The sequence below is a fragment of the Marmota marmota genome, unplaced genomic scaffold (genome assembly GCF_001458135.2).
Source record: "Marmota marmota marmota unplaced genomic scaffold, marMar, whole genome shotgun sequence".
NCBI lineage: Eukaryota > Metazoa > Chordata > Mammalia > Rodentia > Sciuridae > Marmota > Marmota marmota.
Window position 1 is genome coordinate 13,984,239 of NW_026000185.1, and position 16,830 is coordinate 14,001,068.

Genomic DNA, 16,830 nt, shown 5'->3' on the forward strand with positions numbered 1-16,830 from the left:
CTTACTAGAGTCACAGGTCCCCATATCGAGGGTCCTTACTCAGTGTCTTAGGAAACAGCCCTCTTTGTCACTTCTCACGCTGCTGGCAGGGACAGAAAAGTGACAGAGACTCCTCATCTCTCCTCACCCCATACAAGCACCACCCTCCTGCACACCCGCTGGAGCGGCCCATCAGGAGCCGTTATGTAACAAACAGCTCTGAGGTTCTCTTTGGGCAGCACCTTCCTCCATGAGAGTGTCCTGTGTCCCTCATGCCCCCTTGTGTCCATCCAGAGAACTGCAAAGCACCCTCCAGCCCTGGCAGGAAGCTGGCCCTCCCCAACCCCCCACCCCATTCTTGCAACAATTCTATCAGGTTTATTGGAAGCTGCCTGCTCAGTTTCCTAAGTGTCAGTCATTCAACAGTAGAGGCTGTGCTGGACTCTCCGTGTTCGTTGCTTTTGTAGCATTTATCCACCCATTCCTTTTACAGATGTTTACGCATCCATACATATAAATTAGGATCTACCATGTACCACCCCAAGACTCATAATTCTCCAGAAATCCTCACCGCCAAGGTCAGGCTTGACACATGGAAGGCTGTCAATAAATGCACGTTGAATAAATGAATGAGTTTAAGTTAAAGTATTCAGTAGAATTCCATCCCAAACCTGTCTTGCTGTCATTATCTCTCAGTCTCCCTTTCGGCTGGCTACTGAGTGCTTTCCTGGCCTGGGACCTTTTCAAAATCATTCCAAAGTCAAAGACAGGGGGCAAGAAGTATAAGTAGGAGTTTGATCTCTGGCCTGGTGTTTATTAGTCCCATACCCACCCTCCACCTCTTGGGGCTTCCGGGGCCCATCAGCTGAGGTGTAGGCTGTGGTAGAGACAACTGTATGTCCTTTAGGGGCTAAACCACATTTCTCAGACTTTCTTGTAGTTGCTGGGGGCCATGGAACAGAATTCTGGTCAAGGGACTGTGAAGAGAAGGGATGTTTGCCAATTCCAGGCCTTGATCCTCACCCATGGCTCCTCACCCAGCTGCTGGCTGGATCTTGGGGGGAAACAGGTGGTGCCAAGATCCTAAAGGAAGGGGGAGTCAGACCCTAGGTGTAAGAATGGCCTTCGACCTTAGCCTAAGCAACTCCATTTTAAAACTCCAGTTTGAACCTGCAGTCCCAACAGGCACACCTACGGAGTCCTCCAACAGGGTCATCAGGCATAGCCTGACATAAACAGGTCACTTCTCACAACCCTGGCCAACTCTGAGTGAAGTCTCTGTCATGTTGCCCTCACCCTGATACAGGCAAGAGGTGGGAAAATCAGGTGGGGACCACCAGAGCAGATGCTTTAACCTCAGGACCAATGACGTTATTGAGAAATCTGGTAGCAGCTGCTAGGGATTGAAAGGGTGGTCAGAAACCCCAAAATTTAGTATAAATGATGGAGAAAAGGAACAGACATTCAGCCAGCCGACACTGATGCCCACATGCCGGGGAGCCTGATGAGGACCCTGGACTGACATCCCAACTCTTCTCCTTGTTTGCCTGATCCTCTGTATGATCCTCACGGCTCTCAAACTCTATAGCTGCATCTTGACCCTGGTGAGATCTGCAACTTCTCCCTAGGACCCTCTGCTCAACCGGCCGTCAGCTCCACCCCAGGAGAAGCCTACCTCAATCCCTGACCTGATGGCCTCAGTCCCTGACCTGATCATTGCGGTCTGAGTGTGTGTCTGCTGGACTTAGAGCCCAAGGCTTGAGACTTTAGACTGCCACTGGAGCTTAGCATGCAGGGGGATGTCTGTCATGAGCCTGTCATGATTAAGTGTGTTGCAGTAAATTGATTATGTCTATCACAATGCCCACCATTAAGGATTGTCATGATTAAGAACCTACAGAGTTGTATTGAGTGAATAAAGCATTAAAAAGGGCAGAATCACGTGGACATTCTTTATTTCTCCCCCTCGACTGCTTAAGTCGCACCTTTGCCCACCGCCACACTGGGTCCCTGAGAGACCACGTGGATCAGCACCTCCCACCCACAGCCTCGGTTCAAGTAGGCTTTTTGTGAGAGCACACAGTTGACTTGACCCTTGAACACGTTACCTTTGCAGCTGATGGGCTCGGACCTATTGCCCTCAAAGAATAGCTTCAACTCCGGGGCCTTCTTCACGCCAAACTCCTGTTGAAGCTCCTTCTCCACCGTGATGTCTACTTTGCCAAAGCCAAGACCATTCTTGCCCTTGCCCATGATCTCCACAGCTTCTCCCAGCTCCTCAGCCAGGTTCCTGGATTGCTTTGAGGATGGGTTGTCTGAAACAGCCAACAGGAAGACAGAGCTAGTGAGAACCTCCGTACCCACCCCATCTCCCAAGGCTCCTGGGGCTCACTGCTGAGGAGTAAGTTTCCAAAATGTGACAGGATGTGGACACGATGGGTTATGAAATGGGACTCCTTGGGAGGGGTACCTCAGGGTTCTTTGGGTCCAGTAACACGAGAAATACAACTTCGGGCAGCTTACTCTAAGTTCCGCCTTAGTGTAAGATGGGAAAAATAATAGGGGCTACCTCATGGCCTTGTGAGAGTCCAGTGAGATTTAACAAGCAACCTGTGGGGTAGTTCTTATTATAGGCTAGAACTTTACATGTGTAAAGTCATTTATTCCTCCCAATAAACCTGTGTGGTTATTATTATTATTATTATTATTATTATTATTATTATTATTATTAATATCATCATCCTCTTCATGACCCCATGACCCCACTGGTCTGGTGGCAGAGTTCCTGTTCTCTGACCTCCACTACACAGGTGAACTTACCTGGCCCAAGGTAAGTTCACAGCGCATTATTACTATGGTTATTACAGTTGTAAAATTCCTGTGGTCAGAAATTTGGAGGCAGAAAGGAGGAGAGAGAGAAAAGGGAGACCTCGTGAGCGCCCCCTGGTGGAAGGTTCTAGAGGTAGCAGTGAATCCCTCCCATGCCCTGGAGCCTCATGTAATGTGGCAGGAAAACCTCAATTAGAGACAGCCCCGGGGGATAGGGTGTGTTGGGGTGCAGGTAAAGGTGGGGTGAATCATGCTCTGGATTCCTTGGCAGATCACAGTGCTGGGCAGTGCTGGGAGCCCTTTTCTGAAAACAGACTCTCAGAGTGGCATGTGACCTTGACCTTGGGAGAAGCCTCTCTGGCCTACATGGGAGGGCACTAAGTGGCACCCCAGTCTGCCTTTCTTCCTCATGATGGCATAGTGACAGTCCCTTACCTCCCCAGGTCTGAGAGTAAGGCAGGTGGGCCAGGCCAGGGCAGAGGGCCACTGATTCCCTTCCAAGCCAGAACACTCTTCCCAGCCCTCTGTCCATCTAGAGCACTTGGAGAAAGTGCAGGTCATCTCTCTGCTGGGGAAAGCCCAAGTCCAACAGGGAGGTCTTTCGTAAAGCACAATCAGAAGCTGGGCCTGGGGACAGCTGGCACTCACCCCATTTCTAATAGCACACCTGCTCCTGTAGTGGAGCCGGAAATGAACCCTCACTATCATTAAACCCCCAATCAATGGCCAGGGGCAGAGGGGGTTTGCCTCTCTTGTAGATGGATGCTGGCCTCTGCCAGCTTTATCACCACCGTGGCCTGGACACCCCATCCATCACCCCCACGGGGGCTGCCTGTGGCCTCTGGGCTCTGTGGGTCCCTCCTGGTTTCCTTGTGGATTTGGCCATGCTGGGCTTCAAGTTGCTGATTGACATCACATGGAAATCTCAATTCTAAGCACAGACACTCAGGGCAAGAGAAAGACTCGATAGTCCAAATGGTGAAGCTTTTAGAGAGTCCACTCACAGTCCAGTGAAGCTAAGAGAAACTGTTACAACTGGAACTCCACCATCTAAGAGCTAACAGGATGGGACCTAACAGTAATGCTCACGGGATTCATTCCACCCATTCATTCAGCCAGTCATTCATTCAACAAGTTCTTTTTAGGAAATGCCATGTGTCAGGTGCCATTATAGGAATTGAAGAAGGTAGAAAATAAATAAAATATGTGCTGTATGAGATGATAAATATGATGGGGAACTAAGAAGCAAATTTGGAGATTGGGAGTGTGAGGGAAATTATGAGTTTAAGTAGAAAGATTGAAGAAGGATGGCTGAGAAGCAATATTTTGATAAAGACCAAAGATGATGAGAGAACAAGCCACATGGACATCTGGAAGAAGAGTACCTTGGGCAAAGGCACGGGGGCATCGTGTATGGCATGTTTGAGGAATGACAAGAGGTCCACAGGGTCTGGAACAGAGTGAGCCAGGGGAAGGGGTGGATAGGAATGATGCTTTGACCTTTCCTCTAAGGAATATGGAATGATTCCAGGGTTGGCAGAAGAGTTAGATGCGACCTGAGTTATTTTTTAACTGAGGTCTCACAATGTCATGCAAAAAGTTAGACCAAAAAGCGGGGGAAAAAGTAGATCCAGAGAAACCACTTAGATGCCACTATACTCATCTGGGTGAGAGATGGCAATAGCTTGGTTTAGGGGAGGGTGAAAGTGATCTAAGTGTAGAGAGATTTTGGAGATACTGTATGGATTTGTTACTTGATTGGATGTGGAGTGTGAGCAAAAGAGGAATCAAGGATGACTCTCATTTATTGATCTGAGCAACTGAAAAATGGGATGCTGATCATAGTGGTAATGGTGATGGTGGTGGTGGTGATGGTGATGGTGGTGATTGTGATGGTGGTGGTGGTGATGATGATGGTGAGTGGTGGGATGATGGTGATGATGGTGATAATGATGGTGATGGTGGTGATGGTGATGGTAGTGGTGATGATGATGATGGTGGTGGTGGTACATGGTGGTGTGGTGGTACATGGTGGTGGTGATTGTGATGGTGGTGGTTGTGGTGATGGTAATGGTGGTGGTGGTGGTGATGGTGGTGATGGTGATGGTAGTGGTGATGATGATGGTGGTGGTACATGGTGGTGGCGATGGTGGTGCTGGTGGTGATGGTGGTAGTGGTACAAGGTGGTGGCGATGGTGGTGGTGGTGGTGGTGGTGATGGTAATGGTGGTGGTGATGGTGGTGGTGGTGATGGTGGTGATGGTAATGGTGGTAGTGATGGTGATGGTGGTGATGGTGGTGATGGTGGTGGTGGTGGTGGTGGGTGATGATGATGATAACAAAATAATAAGAACAATAACATTCATTGGTCATTAATATGGCAAGCACTTTGCTAAGCGTTCCATGCACTTATTGTCTTAGTTTATCTGCAGACAACCCTGAGAGTGATCATCTATCATCACAGGCAAGGAAATGGAAGGGCCGAGATCTTGCAGCTAGTAAGTGGTTAGGCTGACGCACTCCTAGAGCCATGCTCCAACTACCAAATCAGGCACTTTGTCCAAAAAATGTCCATTTTTCTTAGAACAGAACGATGGGGTGCAGCTCCCAGGCACCCTGCTCCAGGAGGGCCCACGGGAGCGGAGAGATCCTGCAGCGACAAGCCCGTTCTATGATTTGTGGTCCTGCTTCCTAGCGTCCCTCTTTTTAGAGTTTGCTGCTGGTTTCACCTCTGGGGCTCTGGAATCTTGAATTCCAGATTCTTAAAGGTGAAACGGATGCCATCCCTCAGGTGTCTCTGCCTACTTCCTGCCCCGGCCCCCTGGAAGTGCCAGTTGGTCAGGGTGGGGAGACAGTTCAGGGAGTCTCTGGGGCACAGCAGTGACACAGGCCCCAGTGACGCAGGCTGAGCTCCCCACAGAGCCACCTCCCTCAGGTCCTGGGGATCCTAACGGACCCTGCATCTGCTTTAGGGGCAAAGCTTTGGTGCCAATCTGGCCCCAGAATGCTCAGTCAGCATCAGCCGTTGTGATGACAGAGGTGGAGAGCCTTTGGCCTTGCTCCGAGCAGGTGCTCTCTGGGAAGGGAGGGTCCTGTGGAGACCGTATCTCCAGTAAGTGGTGAGGCTCCTGGAGAGAAACAAAACCAGGCCAAACCTCCCATCTAATGACGTGGCTCTCATGCAGTTTCAGAATAAGCAAATGGTCCTGGGATGCTCTTAGACTGGGCAGCGGCTCCCTGACGGCGTGACTGGGACGTGGGTGTGCTGGGGCTGAGGGGCCTGGGATTTCAGTAGATGGCCCTGGGTTCCCTTTTCTGAGCAGCCGGTGTGATGCAGGGAGCAGCTAATGGGCGGGTGTGAGGGTGGCCGATGGAGATGAGGTCCCAGCACAGGGTGCTGGAGCCTGCCTTGTGTTAGCCTGGTGGTCCTCAATGGAGGACATTGGTGACATCTGAAGATGCTTTTGGTGGTCCCAGTTGGAGAAGGTGAGCAGAGGCCAGAAATGCTGCTCAACCTTCAACAATGTACAGAGCCATCCCCAAACAAAGAATCATCCAGCTAAAATATCAATAGGACTGAGAATGAGAAACCTGGCTTTTGATTAAACTTCAGATCAAATAATGGAAAAACATTCAGAGCATCACCCTCACCACACTCTAGGGCTACTGGTCAGCAGAGCTCACCGTCTATCTGGACTTCAGCACGGTCATCCGAACCTTGTAGTTCTTCTGGACCCAGACAACAAATTGTTCTGACCATCCCCATGGCCTATAAGGTCCCTGAGGATGTGACTTCATCCATCTGACCTCATTTTCCCCTACTCTGGTTTTCAGCATACAGCTTTAGCCATACTGGTACGCTCACCACCCCCAGGGCCTTTGCACATGTTGTTCCCTCTGCCTGAAATCTCAGATGTCTTCATGGGTTGCTTCCTCACAGGAAAGCCTTCCTTGGCTGCTCTGTTTAAAATTATAGCCTCCATCTACCCTTTGTGCTGTCCACGGTTTTCTTCATAGTATTTTTAACCATATGATACACCTTATATTTTGCCTATTTGTCTCTTTGTCTCCCCTCTCCAGGGTGATGAATTCCAGGAGGGCCATGATATTCACCCGGTTCATTCACCTTTATATCCTCACTGCCTAGAACATATCTGGGACCTAATGAGTAGTAAACCGATGTGTGATGAATGAGTAAATAAGTACTGAGTGTTCACAGGCTCAGCACCATGCTGCGGGACGGGCGGCCACCAGTCTGGGTATCAGACCTGCCTGAAGCCCCGGCTTCCCTGTCTGCCACTTGTAGGACTTTGGGTAAATAATTGGTCTGACCTTGGTGAGACTTCTTTGCCTCTTGTGTAAGATGGGGACTATGGTGCCAAGTGCAGTGCCCGAGCACAGGTGCTTGATAAAGAGATGCCATTGTCATCCCTACACGTCGTCGTTATCGTCATTGTCACCGCCATGACTATCAGCATTACCGAACCGTCACCACCGTCTTCACATTCGTCATCCTGACCACCGTCACCATCCCGTGCGTTCCCAGAACAGACTCTTGCCCCTTCTGTCACAGGGGCAAGGAGTGAACGACCCCCAGTGACCCAGTGTCCATTCCTAAGGCTTCTCTGAGCCACTCCCAGTGCAGGGGGCCTTTCCTTTTCTCCTGAACTCATTCAAGGGAACTTTCATGGAGGAAAAATCTGGGCCAAAGGATATATCATCTTATGCACCCAATCATTCATTTATTTATTCACTCCACACCTGTGGAGACCTGCCATGTCCCAAGCACAGGGCCGGGTGCTAGCTCTCCAGATACAAGTCAGCGGGGGCTCCCGGGGAGCGCCAAGTTGAAAAGCAGCTTTGATCCTGCACAGCATGTGCCAAGAGGAGGAGGCGCAGGGCAAGTCACTTGCGTGATGGAGTGGGGCGACCTCCTCCCATCTACAAGGGAGCAGATGTGAAAATAGCCTCTTGTCCAGGAGCTGGGTCTCACAGTCCCGGTGAGGAGGTTCAGAAAGGAGGCTAGAGGCGGGGAGGACTGTGAACACAGAGGCCAAGGGCCTGGCCAGGGCGAACATTCTGCTGACCACAGGTGGGACTGGGGCAGGTGGAGGGGTGGGGAGAACTGGAGACCGTGGGGGACACCACAGGGCACAGGGCATGTTGGTGGGTTGGATGGGAGAATAGAGGGGAATCGAGAGCAACCTTGAGGATTTTGACTCTGACAACGGTTGTATTGCCGTCCTGTTGGGGGGACGCAAGATGTGGGAAGAGACAGGTGGCTGGGATCAGATCCAAGGCGCTGAGGTCTCCCACACTCCTGGGGACTGGTCCTCAGAGATGAGAAGAGAGAAGCTGGACTTCAGTTAAGGATGTGAGAGATGTTAGGAAAGTCCCCGAGGCCGATGTCTAAAACACACTCTTTATAAAGAGCCGATTTAACCACGGGGGGAAAAGGCTTTTAGAATGCTTTCCCCTGAGTGATTAATTTTTCCAAAGGTCACTTTAGAAGGCCAGCCAGTTTTGGAGAACTCATTTTGAACTAAATTGAGTATTGGCAGGAATCAAGGATTCAGATGTAATGAGGGTAATTGAGTGTCTCTTGGATAACCAGATCTCTGCTGGTGTGGAGCCCTGCTAAGAAATGCCCTCTGAGGGGAAGTATTGAAAATATTCAAATTGATTGTGATCCAGTGCAGTTAAAGAACACAAAATTGACTGGCTGCTCTGTAGCCCCAGATTCACTGTCAGTCCCTGAGTTAAAAGACCCAAAGAACCAAGAACAGGACATATTGCCCCGATTAAAATAGAAGCGGCACTGGACAGAGAGAGCTGTGCATTCTCCTGGGGACAGAACAGGTTCCCCAAGCCTGACCACCTGCGGCTCCATTTTTCAAAGGGTAAATGTGTGTCGAGGTGCATGCTGGGCTGGCTCTACACCTGTCTACACTCACGTTGAGGGTTCAGAACTCAAGAGATTAGGGCCCCAGCCAAAAGGAGAAGATGGTTTGGATATTTGAGCTGTGCAAACAAATTACAATTCCACAGCATGCATATTGGAGCTGCAGGGTTCTTGACTCTTCTCAGAAGCAACAAGAGCTATGGCCCAAGTCCTGGTGTGGATGAGGGATGGGCAGAACTGGATGGAGGAGCCATCCGGCAAAGTGGAAGTACCTGCCCTCCTGTCTAAAGGCAGAGGCCCAGATTGAACCTCTCCTTCCAGGTTTTGCTCAGTAGGTTTGAAGTAAGATCAGGCATGCATCTTGCTCTTATGTTGAAGACAACCACTAACAGCCTGAGGTGGAGGGATGTCCAAGGCTTAGAACTATTTAAAGGGATTGATACAAAGCGTATGCTCCCTATTGGGTGGAGGCAAACATGAGTCCATCAAACATTCCTTCCGGGAACTGTCAGTCTTAAGAACACAAAGAGAACAGGACTCGTGTTGCCTTGAAGTGGCTGCTGGGGAAGACCTGGGACTCAAGAAAACTGAGCTATTGATAACTGTCACATCCCCCTACTCCTCCTAGGAGTGACATCGCTCAGAGACAATGCATCAAATAAGAGACAAGGAAAGAGGAAGGAGCTTTGGAAGACCAGAATTTCTAACAGGGATCATAAACTCAAGTGCTGTGTGAGTGACCGTGTGAGGCCTGCTGCCCTGTTCCCACCAAAGACTGTCCTGGGGCCTCACTGGGAAGCCAAACAGGATTTCTCTTATGTCAAAGCAAACCCCAAGTTTCAAGATGCCTGTGCTTTAGCTCAGGAATCCTCTGCACAACAGGGAGCAGGATCCAAGCCAGAGAAGGCTGCTCAGCTGCTGAGGCTGGGAGGCCACCTGACCACAAGCCTAACCAGTGCTTCTCCACCCTGGGGCACCAAAGAGTACAGTTTGGACTAGTTAATGACGTGCATTAAAAAGTCTGTGTCTTGCAACATTCCTGGCTTAAATAGGAAAGTCCTTGACAGCAGAAACCAAGAGCTTTTATCTCTGGGGCCCTTGCAAAGACCATCCCTAGAGCCGGGCACTGAGCAGGCCTGAGTGTCAGGGTGAAGAACAGCACAATCAATCACTGCACCTGCTTTGAGTGCCACTTGGGGCGAGTGACGGCAGACTCACCCGCTTTGGCACCACAGCTACCTGCAGAGGAGGAGTGGCTAACCCTGTCCGGACGGGGAAACTACAGTGGTCGTGACAACAGAAGCCAGCATCTCAAGCTCCCTCCCCCTGGGCCAGCACACTCTCTCAACCCAGCCTCAGGAAACCCGGGAGTCACAGGTTGTTAGGTTGTTGGTTGTGTCGCAGCCAAGTCCTGCTCATCCAGGGAGCCTGGGTGCTGGTCAGGCCTGGCAAGCCCTGGGAGCACACCCTGAGGGCTGACACAGAGCCAGCCATTTCCAGAAGCAGCTCTGAAGGCAGGACAGAGGCTGACTCCGTGTTCACACCTCCTTTCTGTATTCTCCAGATCCTTCCATGCGGAAAATGGTATACCATGGATTCTACAGTCCCCATTTGAACTGTGTGACCTTGGGTAAATCACTTGGACTCTCTGAGCATCTGTGTTCTCAGCTATTAAAAAAAAAATTAGGTGAATCCTATAGGCATCTTGATGTTCAGTGGCGCATCCACTTCAATGTTTATAGTAGGACCATTCACAATTGCTAAACTATGGAAGCAACTTAGATGCCCTTCAATAGATGAGTGGATCAAGAAACTGTTGTGTATATACACAATGGAATATTACTCAACAGTAAAACAGAATAAAATCATGGCATTTGCAGGTAAATGGATGGAGTTGGAGAACATCATGATAAGCAAAATAAGCCAATCCTCCCAAAAAAACATGTTTTCTCTGATAAGTGGATGCTAATCCCTAATGGGAGGGGCATGGGATGAGTGGAGGAACTTTGGATGGGGCAAAGGAGAGGGGAGAAGAGGGGGTCCTGGGGATAGGAAAGATGGTGGAATGAGACGGCGGACATCATTAGATGTACGATTGCGTGAACAACCAGGGAAGTGAAAAATTCTGCTCCATTTGTGTACGATGAATCGAAGAGCTTTCTACTGTCCTGGATAACTGATTAGAACTAATAAAAAATATTTTTATTTAAAAAGTGGGGGATAGCACCCCTGACCCTGGACCGCAAGCATCAAATGACTTCACATTTCATGAGGGGCTTAGGACCCGGCTGCATGCAGTGACCCCTCACGCTGTGAAAACTGTTATGAAAATCCCTCACACTCTGTCCCCAGGTGCAGCCCGGTGCCCATTCTGTCCCCTGAAATGTCTGTGAGGGGAAGAAAACACTCCAAAGAGCAGAGACCTGTGTGCCCAGCTCGGATGGCAGAGGTGAAGGCCAGGGAACCCTTTCTCAAGAGCCTGGGCACAACTACAGTGGTTGGTTCTCTCTGGATGGGTTCTGGAATTTAACCCTTCTGATTCAGTCTTCCCAGTCATCCAGCGAGGTCATGACATTCATGCCAACTTCACAGAGGAGGAAACTGAGGCTCAGGAGACAGTAAAGGCATCTGCAGGCGAAACCTGGCTCCTTGCCTTGGGTGGGACACGGGAGTCCCATATAAATTCCGACTGAAGTGTCAGCATGGTATCTGGTGATTTGCTTAATCCGCCTGGACCTCAGTGTCCACATCTGGAAATTGGGCATGATGCACCCAGGTAACTTTTGGAAGACATAAATTGTGTGTCCGTAGGCATTTTGTGGTATATAAAACTCTGCCCCCTTGCCCACGCCCAGAAGCAGGCAGGCAGGCACCACCCACTCATCTCCCATCACCCTGGGGCGGGGGGGGGGGGACTCACGGAAGAGCACCAAGAGGAAGCGGGTCTGGTTCAGCATCACGGGCAGGCTGACGGTGCTCAGGACCAGCAGGTTGTGCTCCTCTGGGATGCGCAGGGGTGGGGAGAAGTTGAACCTGGAGACTCTGGTGTACTCCTCTGACAGGCTGTGGCCGGGGGATGCACAAGAGGCCAGCAGCAGCAGGTAGAGGAGCCCCAAGGCCGTCCTGCAGGGAGAGAGGGAGAGAGCCCTTGTCCACACAGGAGGCCGGCCCCGCACCAGTCCCCACTCCTGCCCCCCCTCCGCCCAGGGGAAATGGGCCCTGAGCAGGTGCCTGCCTTCTAGCAACGCCACAGCTTGGCAGCAGCCCTGGACAAAGGCCAGGTATTAGGATAACTCCAGTCCCGGGGTGGGGGACAGCACGGGGAAGCTCAGAGCCGCTGGGCGCCAGTCAGAGCAGCCACTGGAACCCACAAGCCTCCCGGCCACCAGGTGAAAACTCTGCAGAGATGGTGCCCATTCCAGAGCCCCAGGACCTCAGAGATGACTGGCTCAATCCCCAAACCGCCTCCCAGCATCCTCTCTGCCAACCACGCCCCACGCATCCTGCTCCTCCGGCTCCTGCTTGGATGCCCCTGTGACGGTTTACCTTGCAGGAAACCTCCATTTGGTTTTTGAAATATTCTCAAGTGTAAGTATTTTGTTTTCAAAGTTCACACTTGTAAATGTTCCAAACAACACAATAATATGTCAAGTGGAAAATAAAAATCTCTTCCACGTCAGGCACAGGGGTGCACACCTGTCATCCCAGCAGCTCGGGAGGCTGAGGCAGGAGGATCGCCAGTTCAAAGCCAGCCTCAGCGAAAGTGAGGTGCTAAGCAACTCAGTGAGAACCTGTTTCTAAATAAAATGCAAAATAGGGCTGGGGATGTGGTGTAGTGGTCGAGTGCCCCTGAATACAATCCCTGGGACCCCCCCCCAAAAAAAATATCTCTTTCATAATTCCACCACTGGGAAAGCTGTAGGTAACTTGGAGTGAATCTTGACAGACATTGAAAATACCTATTTGGACACACTTTGAATGCACATTTTTTAAGCATAAATGGAATCAGACTACACGTATTTGGGGTGCTTAGTTCTCGTTTTTTAACTCTGGTAATATATTAAAATCCCCTGGGGGATTTTAGCTGCTTCATCTCACCCAAGATCAACTGCATTCAGAATTGCTCAGGGTAAGACCGCAAATACCTAGATATTTCAAAGTTTCCCAAGATGATTCTGTGTTTGCCATTTTGTTTCAGTTTTTACTTGGGAGATTTGGAACCCACACAAAAATAGAGAGAATGGTACGCTCTGTCCCCAAGGTACCCATCCTTCAACTTCAGCTACTGCCTCAATCCATCATATCAATTATAGCCCCGTCAACACTCTGTCCTAGATTATTTAGAAACCAGTCTCAGGCACTGTACATTTCACCCATAAATATTTCACTAAGAATCCCTACATGATAAGGCTTTTTTTTTTTAAAGATCACATGACCAGGATACCATGATCGGACTTCACAAAATATCACATCTTCATATTATCAACTATCCCATCAGTATGCAAATTACCCTGATCGCTTTATAAAATTCTGTTTGAATTTGGATCCAAATGAGATCCATGTACTGTCACCGATGATCACATCTCTAAAGCCTCTTCTGGGTAATTCTGTGGCACCGTGCTTTAGTTTGCCAGCCACAGGATCCAAGGAAATCAACCAAGACAGAGAGCCGAGGTGAGGGAGAAGGGCAGGTGGGCAGCCTGGTTTTCTGGAATACTGAGTGGTGCCCAGGATTCAAGTCCCATGTCTCAGCCAAAAGGCTCAGTACTGCTGACCAGGTCGGAGGGTCACCCGTGATCTGCCATGCCCCAGGACCCACCAGGCGGCATGCCACTTATGAGCCCTGGCAGGTCTTTGGTTTTTAGAACTAATTTACTTCCTGGCTTGTTTGTTCATTGAGCCTGTCGCTTTCTGGAGAAGTGCCCTTCCCCCCGTCTTTGCCTACACGGAGGCAGGAGCCCACCGAGGCACTAGAGTGTCGGTGTTCATCTTCCATTCTGCAGAAAATGGATAGAATGATGCTTCCTTAGTTGAGTAAACCACCTAGAAGTTTCCCAGGCCTGACACTGACCATCCCCCTCCTTATTCCTTGGAACCCAGAAGCCTGGCCCGGCTGGAGGGGGCCATTTGGAAAAGTGCCAAGGGGTTGTGACAGCCTCTCTGAGGGGTCTGAAGGACACTCTCTGGAGGAAAGAGGAGCTTGAGTTGGTGACCTGAGGGTGGCTGCAGAGCCAGCTCAGCTCAGGGGGTGGCTGAGCATCTGAGCAGGAGTAGGGGACGGGGGTGGGGGGGGGCTCACCCTCACACTCTCCCCTCAAGGGCTGCTGACAGTTCCCTGGGGATTCTGCCCCTTCCCGGGGAAGGTGCCAGGTTTCCTGCTACCTTGGGCACCTCCCTCTGCCTCACGTACTCATCATTTGTTTGTTGCTTCACCAAATGTTTTGGAGATCGTGATGCCTGTCTAGGTGACAGGGGACACCACAGTGAGCCAAACAGACCTTCTAGCCCTGGTCCGCGGCGCGGGAGATGAACGGGTAGAGAGACGGTGTATCGGACCCTGGTAAGGGCGGAGGGGGTGTAGATAAGGGGCGATGTTAAGCTGTGGGGAAAGGGGACCCCGACATTTTCAACGCGGTGACCATGGAAAGCGTCGTGCCCAAGGTGTCCTCTGGCTGAAGCAAAGACGTGACCTGTTTGCATTCCCAGGAGTGGGACAGGGGGACTCCTTCACTTCCTCTCTCCTCGCCCCTCTTGCTCTCCCTCTCGAGACCCTCCCAAGCCCAGGCTTGGCTCCGTATCATCTCAGAGGTCCCCTCACACCCTGGACCCTATTCCGGCTTGGTCCTCCAGTGTGCCCTCTGTCACCTCTGTGCCTGCCCCTTTGTTCTCAGGGCTGTGGACCCTATTATCCTGCACCTGCTCCTGAGCCTGGCATCCCCGTGACCCCTCTGTGACCCCCTGGTCCCTAGGCACTGCCTAGCTGTACAAACCCCAAGCTCGGCTCCAATGTCACCTCCCAATAAGGGAAATGGCATGAGGGGAAACTATTTTGGGGGGCAGGCTACCAGGGATTGAACTCAGGGGCTCTCGACCACTGAGCCACATCCCCAGCCCTATTTTACATTTTATTTAGCGACAGGGTCTCACTGAGTTGCTTAGGGCCTCACTGTTGCTGAGGCTGGCTTTAAACTCACGATCCTCCTGCCTCAGCCTCCCCAGCCACTGGGATGACAGGCGTGCGCCACTCTTAATGAGAATAGCTCATTAAGTGGCCAGTTGCCAGGCAGACAGAGTGCCAAGCCCAAACTCCATCCTGTCCCTCGGCATTCCAGAGAGACCCCCGTGTCCCCGGCCACCATCATGTCTTGTCCTGTCTGGATGGTGCTGCTGTCCCCCTGCTGGTCTCTCCGCTTCGACTCTCCGTCTTCCCCTTACCCTCCCCCTGTGCAGCCATTAGAGATTCCCACTTTAAACGGATTAGATCAGTTCTGTGCTCACTAACAGGCTGCAGGCCTTGCCAGCACACACCGCCCAAGCCCTGTCTTGCAGCCTGTCAGTCCCACGGGGCTCTGGACTGTCCCCAGGTGACCTCATGTGGCTCAGCACTGTCCCCTCACTGGCTGTGGCACCGGGTCTCCTCCCCTCCCTGCCCCTGGACCTTCGCCTCTGTCTACAACATCCTCATTCCACATCTTTAGCCTTTCCTGGTCCTTCAGGTCCCAGCTGAAATACCAGCTCAGCGGAGGGGTCCTCCCGGCCACTGGGTCTCACCCACCCCTGCTTCTAGCATGTTCTGCTGTATCACAAGTGATCGCTTCCTGTTTTGTGTTATTGACTGAGTTCACCTTATTTTTTTTTTAAATTTAACTTAAATGCAATTATTCATAGCTGCTCCTGCATCTCCTAGCTGAGTTCCTGAAGCCGATTTGAAAGCTCAATGGACGTTTGTTGAATGAATGAATGAATGAATGAATGAGTGAATCACCTAATTTAATTCTTGCAACACACCCCATGACCCATTTCCTTGGTTCTCACCTAGGACTGCACATTAGAATCTCTTGGGGAGTTTTACCCCAAACCAGCAGCTTCTAGTTTAACAGGTCTGGGTGTCTTTTTTTTTTAAGCCCCCTAATTGACCCAACTGTGTAGCCATCTTGAATTGATGACCTTGGCAGAGGGGAGGCTGCCGTGGGAGGCCCTGCCTCCGTTTGCCATTTTCACCACTGTGGCTCATACCTGAGGGAAGCTGTGATTCTCTCAGGGCTGCTGGGGCCAAGCTGAGCTGGGGCTGCAAACCCCATGGTCCTCTGGGAGGTGGTGGCCTTCAGAGCCGGCTCCTGGCTTCCCCTCGAGTTTGGAGCAGGAAATCCAGGGGCAGAAACGCAGGCCTCCCTGAGCACACTGGGGCCAGGGCAGCCTCGGCAGCGGGTTCTAAGCTCTGGGGTTCTAGAGGCCCAGGGTAACCCTGGAGAAGAGCGGCCCATTGTTGAGTCACAGGGACCCCCTACCCCGCAGTCCCTGCTGAGAGGCCTTGCCCACGGACCCCCGGGGTCAGAGTCCACGTGGGCGCCAGAAACAAAACTTGCATTGGCTGCTGGGGGTGGCTTAGACGGGCCCTGAATTTAGTGGGAACAGTGTAGCGTTTAGTCCCAGCTCTCAGGGACTCCCTGTCCTCTTTCCAAATTTCTTTCATGGTATCCATCACTTTCTAAGTTCCAGGTCATTCCCGTTGCCTACCAAGTTACAGGTGGCAGATAAATGTTTGTTGAGTGAATCAGTGAAAGGCTGTTACTATTACTAACATCGTCATTGTTGTGGTCACAATTTGCAGGCTTTGGCCTCTGCCGTGCTCCTGCCATCGAGTGTCGGTGGACAGTGGCGACACTGAGATCCGATTGCTTGAAGAACAGCCAATCCATCCATCCACTCCAGAGCGGAGACTGTAAATCTAGATATGGCTGGAAATTCAGAGATAAGAGTGTCACCCGGGACTTAGTAGAGGACACGGTGGCCAAGCCTGCCAAGAGAGGAGCTGCTCACCTGGAAGTAGGTCACTCTGACCCAACCAGCAGGAAGACAGAGCCCCCAGGGTTGGGGGGACGTGATTACAGAAAGGGCTAA

At 51.2% G+C, this 16,830-nt stretch overlaps 1 protein-coding gene across 1 annotated transcript in view; it reads right to left on the reverse strand.

Annotated features, from left to right (window-relative positions):
• The window catches only part of Pdilt (protein disulfide isomerase like, testis expressed), a 36,208-nt gene extending 20,198 nt beyond the window's left edge, over nt 1-16,010 (reverse strand). Inside the window, exons 1-4 of the mRNA XM_048790070.1 lie at nt 15,946-16,010; nt 14,092-14,170; nt 11,630-11,975; nt 2,088-2,294 (exon numbers count right to left, since the gene is read on the reverse strand). Coding sequence (XP_048646027.1) covers nt 2,088-2,294; nt 11,630-11,975; nt 14,092-14,170; nt 15,946-16,010 — 697 coding nt within the window. The remainder of the gene's footprint in view (nt 1-2,087; nt 2,295-11,629; nt 11,976-14,091; nt 14,171-15,945) is intronic.
• Between the last annotated feature and the right edge of the window lie 820 nt (nt 16,011-16,830).